The 10,641-nt window shown below is 52.2% G+C and overlaps 1 protein-coding gene across 1 annotated transcript; it reads right to left on the reverse strand.

Moving 5' to 3' along the window:
* Positions 1-823: 823 nt before the first annotated feature.
* HMGB3 (high mobility group box 3) lies at positions 824-7,075 on the reverse strand. Its single transcript, XM_058032593.1, has 5 exons — positions 6,982-7,075; positions 4,105-4,261; positions 3,464-3,603; positions 2,795-2,969; positions 824-2,316 (listed from the first exon to the last, which is right to left on the reverse strand). The coding sequence occupies exons 2-5, from the start codon at positions 4,252-4,254 to the stop codon at positions 2,173-2,175; spliced, it is 609 nt and encodes a 202-aa protein (XP_057888576.1). The 5' UTR covers positions 4,255-4,261; positions 6,982-7,075; the 3' UTR covers positions 824-2,172.
* Between the last annotated feature and the right edge of the window lie 3,566 nt (positions 7,076-10,641).

Consider the following 10,641-nt stretch of genomic DNA (forward strand, 5'->3'; position numbering starts at 1 on the left):
AGTGACTCAATTGTCACTTAGCCTTAAAAACAAAAGTTGCTACATGTTGCTATGCTTCATGAAAGTTTTTTAGCTTGCTCCATTCTGAAAATTTTGCTTTCAGATTTTAGTTCACCTCAACACTAGACCAGACTCTTCTGCCAAGCTGTTGCTGGTGGTAAGTTGTCATGCTGTTGAGAAGACAGAGGAAGCCAGAAGTGCTACCCAATTGGGCAACTCAGCAGTTTTACCACATTCTGATGTTACTGCCTGTATGCCTGGACCCCATTAATCTCAAAGTTGGCTCAAAAGCAGAGGTGGCAGCAGCCCATGCCCAGCGTTTGCACCTTTGAGTTCCTGTGTCTTCTGAAGCCACCTGGACACAACAGCCCACAGCTCTGCCTTGCTGCTAATGCAAGTGCTCTCACACCCCCATCTACTCCCCACCAAGCAAGCACGGACTGCCAGAGCCAGCCAGGAAGGAATTCAGGGTACTGTGGGCTCCTGTAGCTTTCCCAACTCGTGCTGTTCCCATGCTAAGAAAAACCAAGGCGAAAGTCACTAATTAGAGACCAGGAATTACCGTTCAACCACCACAAAACACCCCCAGCTTGGATCTGGAAAGAAGGCCAGACTGTGACACAGCCAGCTGGTGACCAGAGGGGAAAGGGACCTGTTGCTCCCCCAGCCCAGGTGACAGCCCCAGCTCCTGCTGAACCCTGTGTCACCAGAGAAAGGACACAGCAAGTACCTGTGCCACGCTCCTACTGCAGCAGGGAGTCACAGAGGCACCTGGCTCCTGCCACGAAACAAGAGGCTAGAAAAAACCACAAGTCTGAAACAGTTGAACACAGGACAAAAAAGGCACATTTTAATATGTACAGCAATGCATTTGGGCTATAAATTTACCCAACACAACTGAAAAAAAATCCAAACTATGCTTTTATACTTATTCCATGGTGTCAGCCTCATTCCTAGCCACCTACCTTTCTCTGCATCTCTGAATGCTGCTATATACACACACAAACAAACAATTACGTCATGAATGTTCATTTAGGCTCCCAAGTTCAAGTAATAAAGTTCAAACTTGCATAGCATCTTATGCCACTCAGCCATAAACAGTTACGATTGCATATTAGCTGGAGCAGCCATCTCTTTCAATCAGCCAGTTTTGGCTGGCCACCATTTTTTAAATTTTTTTTTAATTTTTTTTAATCCTTGAGTCAGAATGTTTCCTAAGTCACCAGCCCTGAGGGATGCCACAGACTTCAAAATGAACCTCTTGCTGTTGTTAAGATCCTCTTAAACCAGAAATTTAGAGTGTTGTCAAGAACAGTTTTAAAAATGTAATACTGTTTATTTTGCTTCAAAAACATTTCAGCATTCTAAACATACAAAAAAAACAGAACGTTGCAAATTTGTTTAAGTACAGAGTGTTTTTGAACTTCAGTTGCTGCACTGGCTCTTCACTTAGTTGACGATGAAGAGATGTCTACAGTTTCAGTTTAAAAACTACCGCACTTAACTAAAAAAACCCATACACTTCTCATGCCAGCTGAACCCCCTTCCACAACTAAGAATGGCAGCAGAATGCTATTTCACTATATACAGAAAGACAACTTTAAGCTAAATGGACGCCCACTGTAGTGTAAATAGATCTACCCTCACAGTGCATGCTTTGGGCCATGGCACCCCGGGGAACGAACAGCCTCTCCAAGTCATCACTGCTCCTCTAAGGCATCATCACTCTAAGCATGTACCACAAGAATCTGTCTAGTTTTTACAAACTATAGATATGTACAGTTTATAACCCAGGATTTTCTAGCCAATAACCATATAGTAACACCACCTTACAAATTAAAAAAATGCTTGAAACATTTTTAAATGCTTTGTTACACCAACAGCAAAGTGCACAGAGTTAGGAGAACACTAGAGCGCCTTTTCATTTTAAAAATGTTTGGAAATATGTACAACTTTGATACAGTTTCAGGGTGCTCACTACACCCATGGCCACTTCATGTAAACCAGTTACAATTTCTAGAGCACTTTTAGAAACTACAACGCGATCGGAATCCAATTTTTTTTTAATTAAGCCTAATAAGGGCAAGAGACACCATCTCAAATAAGAGGTGCTTCATTTATGGTGTTTCCCCTACTCTATGGTATTCACATGGAGACAAGTATTGTACAGTTTTATTCATCATCATCATCTTCATCCTCCTCTTCTTCATCCTCCTCCTCCTCTTCGTCTTCTTCCTCTACCTTTTTCCGAGCAGCTTTGGTCGCTGCTCCCTTTGCGCCATCAAACTTTCCTTTAGACTTGTAGTCTGCAACATCCTGCAAAGTCAAGGGGATGTCTTAATTTGCTCTAAGCAGCAAACACACACAGCATTTGTACAGCAGCAGGTGTTAGGGTAAAGGGACTGGGCTGCCCAGGTGCACCCCAGGGGGACACAGCTATGCAGACACCTCAGCATGCTCATGAACCATGGAGGTCTGGAGCCCTGCACCATGGCCATTTCTCTGAGGAGGAGAAGAGAAGCCAGCCTCTCAAAGTTTCCTGACAATGGGACAAAGCTCCAGTGCAGCACAGCAGACCCTTTCTGAAGCACCATGAGCAGCCCCTGCTGCACGTCACCGGGGAAAGCTCCCCCTCCTCGCTGAAATCTGCCTGTGGATCTCCATCCTGCTCTGCCCCAGTCTGTGCAAAGCTCAGCTGTAACTATGCTGGGGCCAACTGGGCTGGGCCTATGTTACAAAAGCACAGCAAGAGAAGAGATGGTACAGAGGAGGCACAAGTGACAACTCTCCTTACCTTCTCGTACTTCTCCTTCAGTTTAGCTGCCTTATTATTGTAAGGCTGCTTTTCACCATCACTGAGGTTGTTCCACATTTCGCCCAGTTTCTTCGCTACATCCCCAATAGATATGCCAGGGTTTGTGGACTTGATCTTGGGGCGAAACTCTGAACAGAAGAGGAAGAAGCCAGACCTTGGGAAGAAACAGCAGAGGACAGTCAGCATTTGCAGCAGCATCCCTTCCTCCATCCCTCCCCCACAGCACTGACACATGCAGAGCACACAGAGCAGAAACTTTCCTTTAACTTATAAAATCAAGCTTAAACGTGCTTTGATTTTACTGAGGCTCAGACCGGCAGCCTCCTTCATTCAATGCTCTTTATTGTTTTGCATCCCCTCACCCAACTTCATCTTAGATACACAAGTCTCACTGTGACTCAGCCACTTGTGTCTTCCTATGAGACACTCCAATCACTATGAGTTTAAGAGCACCAAGTATTGACAGTTTGTGTCAGTACATGCTCAAAACCACAAGCTGCCTAGAAAGTTTACAAGACAGTATCACTACCAGTCCTGCTATACCAACACTGTGTCCCCCATCTACCTCCTTCCTGGAAACCCATGTTACATACAGGGTGTGAAAATGAACCAAAACATTTATGCATTTCATGTCTCAAAGTTACTTACGGTGGTCGTTTAGGGGCATTGGGGTCCTTCTTCTTCTTGCCACCCTTAGCTGGTCCATAGTCCTTCATTTCTCTATCATATCGTACCTTATCAGCCTTTGCCATTTCATCAAATTTAGCCTTTTCCTTGCTTGACATAGTCTAAAAAACCAAAACATGAGACAGCAAACTTGCGATTACCCAACTGTTCAATAGCTGGCAAACTTTATGTAAACAAGCCAACACATATCAACTCAATAGGGGAGTTTCAGAATTTGTTTGGTTTTTTAACTGGACTGTCCTGTACGGGAAAGCACAGCCACCACAGACACACTCAGCAACAAGGAAGCAACAGAACTGAGACAAGCACAGTCAGTCCTCCTTAGGACACACACCTGGAAGGAAGCAGCTGCTGAAGGGCATTGCTTGGGAATCGTGAAAAATGACCACCTCTAGCAGAAGCATCGAAATGGGCAGATACACAAGGCTAAAATGCTCAGTAATTGCCACAGGCTCCAGCAGCACCTGACCAATGGCCAGGTCAGCTTGCCAAGAACAGCACACAGACCAAAACAGCACCAGCTCCCTTCATGTTCAGACACACACACATCATCCTAGCAGATACTGTAAGAGGTCCCTTCAGGAAGTCACAAATTAAGGTACCTTCCACCTCTCTGAGCACTTCTTGGAAAACTCTGCAAAGTTGACTGGAACCTCTGGGTTCTTTTTCTTATGTTCCTCACGGCACGTCTGCACAAAGAAGGCATAGGCAGACATCTTGCCCTTGGGCTTCTTCGGATCACCTTTAGCCATCTTGACTCTGTAGGGACAGAGGAAAAAGTAACACATAAATGATATTTAGATGAATGCACACACCGATATATGCATACACGTATGATGTGCATATATTTATATACACACACACCCCCTCATCATCTTCTGACGTGATGTCCCATCAGAAACACACCCCTTTCTTTCCCCTGACACCTCTTACCATCCCCAATACAGAGACTTAAATTATTCTCCCTTGATACTTGGGTTGTAGACAAGCCAAGAGAAACCAGTCAGTGGATTTAAGTGTTACATTAATATATATTTACATCATGCCCAAAGACTGGAGACAGACTATTAAATATACATACTTCTGCCTATTAAGCCTTATATATGAACTAATATAAAGTATCTGTTTAAGTTGGCTACCACACTGGGGCTGGAGTGGCATGCACAGTGCCAGGCAGCGACTGATCCCTTCAGGAGCTGCAGTGTGTGTCTCAGCAGCTGCTGTCCAGGTAAGCAGGCAGGACAAATTAGTTGCCCCAAAAAAATGCAATAACCTTTTATGTATAAAAAGGGCACAAACACAGGCTGACTATAACCACAATAGGACCCGTGGAGCTCTGCGAGGTGAGTTGTGCTTGCTCTTGCTCCACCAAGTGACACATGTTTGAGGCATAGTGGTCAGCGCAAAGATGCAATCAGCAAGTTACCGAAACGACGGTGCTAACTTTTGGGCTCCATTTCTTTTCCTGCTTCCGTGTAAAATTTTCCCCTCTTAATAAAAAATATCATAAGCCCGCAACAGTATTTTCTATTTACAGCTTCTAAGTCAATTAAAAATTTAATTTTTATTAGCACAGCGTTAATATTTAATCGCGCCCATTAACCCGCCAGGTGCAGCCCAAGTGGCCGTGAGCCGCCCTGCCCGCTCCGGCCGCTGCCGGGACAGCGCTGCCCCCGCGGGGGCGGAAAACGCGCGGTGGTGCCGGGGCCGGGGCGCGGAGCCGGCCCCGCTCCGAAGTTGGGGGCGAGCGGCCCGCGGCGGCCGGTCCGGTCCGGTCCAGCCCGGCCCCGCTCCGCGCCCCTCCCGCATCTGCGCCCCCCCAAGGTCACCGCGGCGGCCGCGCTCCGCGGCGCGGGCACCTGCGGCGGGGCCGGGGCCGGCGGGGGCAGCGGCGGCTCCGCCAGACGCCAATAATTCATCTTCCATTTTGTGAAACGCCTCCTGATGAAAGAAAGTGCCCCTGAAATGCGGTGGGGCGGCGGGCGGGGGGCGCCGGGGGGCCGGGCGGCGGCCGGGGGCGCGGGGCGCCGGGCCGGCCCCGGGCGGCCGGGGCAAGCGGCAGCGGGAGCGGCGGCGGCCGCGCTCCGCGCCCAGGGCCGGCCCCGCTCGCTAAGATGGCTTCTCCCGGCGCCGCCGCCGCCGCGCCGCCGAACAAAGCCGCGTTCCCCCTCCGCCGCGCTCGGCCCCCCGCGCCCGCCGCCCCCGGCAGCCGGCCCCGCCAAAACGCCGCCCCCGCCGCCGAGGGGCTCCCCGCTGGCCCCCCGGCGGGCGGCGGGGGCGTCGGGGCCGGGGCGCGGGCGGGAGCCCCCCCCCCCGGCCCCTGCCTAGCGCAGCGCTCTCTAACAAAGGCTCCCGTGCAGCCATTACCGCCGCCGCTACGCTCCTCCGCGCTGCCAGAAAAAGAGTGCGGGGAGCCCCGGGGCGGCCCCCCAGCGCCCGGCCGAGGACACGGGAAGGTGGGGGGAGAGGAGCCGGGGCGAAAGCGAAAGGTTTGAGCCCCCGGCGGGGTACGGGGAAAGAGATTTTCCCGGCCGCGACCCCCCTCCCTATCCCTGTGCCGCTCACACGTCTTTCTTCCCTTCGCCGGGGCTCTCCAGCGCCAGCCATATTAATGCCCACAGCACGGGCGGCGCGGCGCGGGGAAAAGGCGATGCGGGGCCCCGCCGCGGGCGCAGCCCCACCAGAGACACCTTCTCGGGCAGGGGAAGAGCGGCGGAGGCAGAAGCGAAGGGATCGGGGGAGTTTGGAGGCGGCGGCGGCGAGAAAAAAACTGCTTGGCCGGGACCGCCGGGCGCAACGCGCAGGGTTTATCCCTGTCAGATGCTAAAGCGACAGCCATATTAATGCAGAATAAACAGCGGGCACGGCACTGCGCACGGCCGACAACTTTCCCACCGCCACCAGCCCCACCGAGCCCACCCTGGGAAAGGGGCACATAAAAGCCGAGGGCGCCGCGCGTTTTGCCGTGCGACATTAGGAGGCGGCAGAGAAAAATCCCTGCCCATGCGGGGGAGAAGAGGAGTTAGTCCCGGTGTAGTTGCTGCACCAGCCATATTACTCTCGGCGGCACGGGAGCCCAGCGCGGAGCTACGGGGCTGCACCGGGGGCAGGTGGCCCCTTGGCGGCGGGGGGAGCTCCCGCCGGGGCAGGGCAGGACCACGGGGGACAAACGCTGCGCCTCGCCCGCTGCCCACCGCCCCGCCAGCTGCGCACAGCATCTGCCCCGGCACCGCCGATCCCCGCCAGAGCGGCAAAACAAAGTTTTGGGCGAATTTCCCGATTTCTCTCTAATTAGAAAAAAATAAAAAATCAAAAACTCGGAGGAAAGAAGAAACGGAACGCAACACTAAAAAATTTAAAAAAAAAGAGGAAAAAAAAAAAAGCATGCTGGGGCGGGCAGGATAGAGGGACGAAGGCGCGGGGGCAGGGCGGGGAGGGGGCAGCCGCCCCCCGAAAAGTTGCGGCGGGGCTGCACGTACCTGTATTGTTCGCGGTAGTGTGGACAGGAGCGGAGCGCAGGGCACGACGCGGGGCTCGGCGCGGCTCAGCCTCGCGTTGGCTGCCTACGAGAGCGGCCTGATTGGCTGCGGGGCTCTGCCGTTTAAAACAACCTCCTCGCCCGCTCATTGGCGCGGCGCCTCATGAATATTAAGCGCGGCCGCGCGGCGGTTGGCCGGCGCGGGTGAGGTCATTCATTCAAAAAGAGCGCCCGCCGGGGGGACCGCGCCGCGCGGCCAGCGCGTGCCGGGGCGCGGGAGGGGCGCGCGCCCCGCGGAGCCCCCGCCTCGTGTGGCGGAGCGGGGAACCCCGGGAAGCGCTCGGGAAAACGGGAAACTGAGCGGGGACCCCTGGGAAACCCCCGGGGAACAGGGAAACCGAGTGGGACCCCCGGGAAACAGGGAAACTGAGTGGGACCCCCGGGGAACACGGAAACTGAGTGGGACCCCCGGGGAACACGGAAACCGAGCGGGGACCCCCGGGGAACCGGGCACCACGGGGCTCCGGCTGTGACGGCCCCGCTGCCAGCGGCACGGGACGAGGGGCTGCCCCGGCAGCGCTCCCGGGAGCCCCGGCCGGCAGCAGCCCCGTTATTGCCGCTTTCTGCCCTGAAGCCCTAAGTGCGGCTCCGGTTGCAGTGCGAAGCCGGCTACTACTGCGCGTAGTGGAACCGAGCCCAAAATAAACTCTGCTGACAGTCCCAACTCACAACGGGTGGAGAAGGAACTACAGAGCAACAAACTGCGTGTTTGTGTGGGGAGGAACAGGGTTTTACCCGCTCGCTCATCAAATAAAGAATCCATTTGAATTACTAGTTCTTACACACTTCTGCAGTTTGTTTGGTATTAACTTTCCAGGATTTGCGTGTTGTTAAAGAGGCTGGTTGCATACAAGGAAATCTGCTAAGTGCGCCCTGCTGACTGAAACCAGCCCAGCGTGACTCTAGGGCTGCTTTGGCTCTCTGCAAAGAGCTGTTTCCTATAGGGCGGCTGCCAAATGGTTAAACTGGTATTCGTGGCTGACCACAATTGTTGGTTGGCTCGGAAAAAAGAGCTGTTATTTTTAAGGATGGAGCGGTGAGACTCAGCAACCACCCCGTGCTGTTGCGGGCTGTTGGTAACTGCCGCCCCGCTGTGATAGCCAGAAGAAACAGTTGCCCTCTTTGGGGAACAGATAGCGAAAAGGAGCCTCCACCCTGGGCTGAGGCGCTGGCAGGCAGCAGGGCTCACCAGATACCGCCCTGTGGAAGCCTTGTGGCTGTAACAACACACGGCCACAGGTTGCCTTTGCCGGGAGAGATCAAAACAGCACGGCTGAGGAGGCACACCAGCGTGCCAGCCTGCTGCTGACAGAGCCGCTGGTAAGCACGCACAATTTCACCCGGGCTTTCACCAGAGTCCTGCCTGCATTCTCCCTCAGGGCACATCTCTAGCAAGCACCCAATCCAACTGTTGGCCCATGTACATTAAATACTTACAGGGACCTTACAGCCATGCCTTTGGGCTTTTCAAATATGATAAAATCAGTCTTACTAGCCTCTTGCCCTATTTCTGCCTTCTCAAACCAAAAGTATAAAACGAGGGGTTCGTTCATAAACATTAATGAGGTTACCTGAGGGACTGTATTCTGTAGCATCATCATAAAATAAGACAAGCAATACTACTGCAGGAAAATCTCTTTGTAGCTGACAAACATCCCTTTCACCTATTTTTAGGGATACTTTCAAGTGTTCCAAACTAGTTGAATAATTAAGGCTTTTTTCTTGGCTCTTGAGTCGCGCAATTTTTTTATTCTGGAGCACTTTGTTCCTCAAACCACAGTCTCACCTCCAGAGCACACCAGGCAGAGAGCATTCCTGAGGGGATGGACAGGCAGCTCAGGGGATTGAGCTGGCTTAGGAGAGGCACCTGGCATTGACCATGCTGTCCCACAGTCATCTCCAGAGCATCCCCCCGAGTTCCCATCAGCCAGAGGAAACATCCCCTAAGACACTTGTTCTAGGAGGGCCAGGAAAGTTTTGACAGCTGGCCAAGGGGCAAAGGAGATATTTTGGTAGCTGAGAGACAGCTGGCTTGCAGGTTTTATCCTAGCACTTGCAGCATGCTTTTGAAAGGAGAGGAGGGCTGAGTAGCAAATGGGTGCACATAACTCCCAGAGGGAAAGCTTCTACTCACCCCCAGGAGTGCCACTGCTGCAATTCTCCTGTGCTGCCCTCAGCTCCACACACTGCACCTGTGTCTGGGCCCTTTCCTGCTGTGCTCCAAGAAAACCACACAGAAAGCTGGCTGAGCAAATCCAACCCTTTACGGCAACCTCTTTCAGCCCATGCAGCTCACTTCTCTCCTGGCCCTTCTGGAGACAAGGCAGCTCACTAACCCAGCAAAAAGGGAACAAACCCCAAAATTCTACCTCCTTTTATGCTGGGTTAGTGGACTGAACCAGTGTACCAAGGAGTGAGGTGACTACCAGAGCCAAGGCAAAGAAAGGAGTGTGCAGAAGGATACACACAGCAGCAGAGACACTCCCAAGTGTGGGTTTGGTAAAGTTTAGGGAGTTTTGGGGTTGTTTTGGTGGGGTTTTTTTAATATTACATATTACCATGTATTTAACTATAGGAAGCATGAGAAAAAAAACACAAAGAAACTAGGATGCCTGGCTTTTGGCATAGCAGGCAGCAATGTTTGCACTGATGCTAGGAGAGCTCAATACACATTCTGTTCCTTCCCTTCAGAAAGTCCTGACCTGATCCCCACCAGGCAGGATTTTGTTTGCAAACACATTTTCAAGCAACTGTCAGCCTTACCCTACATCCCACAGCAGGGACCCAGGTCAGTCACCCTTGAATATAAGGTCTGAGGCCTAAAATGTGGGCCCAGGTCCCATAGCAAGCAGAGAGCTTCCAATACTTGCAGTACTTGTTGCTGAGAAGATGGATGGCAAAGACTGTCCCAGGCAGAGTCACAAACACTGGAGGCTCCTGGCCCACGTACTCCACGTTGGTGCTGCCCAAGAAACAGCAGAGATACAAGCAGCTGGGTCCATGCTCTTACCTGCCAAGATGAACCAGTCCCTTCTCTTCCACTGGAGATGATGGAACAAGGAGGCAGCTGTGAAAAAACCTGGAGCCACTGAGGACCCCTCCAACACATCAAGAGACTACATAAACATACCTTAAATTCAGAAAAGTCATCCACAAATGAAATTACCTTCTTCTGTTCCATGTAATTGCCTGAAGTCTGTAGTAAGTTCATATAATACTCAGCCAACAGCCACATCTCATCTGGACACCAGTGACAGCTTGGTGGGATTGGCCTTCTGACAGCTCTGTCCATCTTCTATGGTACCAGAGGGCAGCAAATGAAGGCCCACTGTGTACTTAAGCTATTCTGAAATAAAAGTGCTGAAAAGCACCAGAGCTGTAAGTGAGCTTTGTGATCAGCTCCACAGCTCATCCAGCCATTCTCACACTGTCCCTTCACTCTCTCATTCCCATTGGTGAGACCGTGGATGCCTTGGAAGGGTCATGGAGGACAACAATTGTATGCTAAAGATTAATCCCCAACACCTTTAACAACCTTCCCAGTACGAATCCAGATTGTCTTGATGTAGGAAGTCGGCCTGACATTAACCTGTGCTCGAGC

The sequence above is a fragment of the Melospiza georgiana genome, chromosome 12, assembly GCF_028018845.1.
Source record: "Melospiza georgiana isolate bMelGeo1 chromosome 12, bMelGeo1.pri, whole genome shotgun sequence".
In the NCBI taxonomy this organism is placed as follows: Eukaryota; Metazoa; Chordata; class Aves; order Passeriformes; family Passerellidae; genus Melospiza; species Melospiza georgiana.

Excerpts from the sequence above, each read along its gene's own strand:
- HMGB3 (XM_058032593.1), bottom strand. The coding sequence starts at position 4,254 with ATGGCTAAAGGTGATCCGAAGAAGCCCAAGGGCAAGATGTCTGCCTAT. Across the intron at positions 3,604-4,104 it reads AGTGCTCAGAGAGGTGGAAG|ACTATGTCAAGCAAGGAAAA; the intron begins GTACCTTAATTT and ends TTGGTTTTTTAG. Across the intron at positions 2,970-3,463 it reads AATGCCCCTAAACGACCACC|GTCTGGCTTCTTCCTCTTCT; the intron begins GTAAGTAACTTT and ends TTTCTTCCCAAG.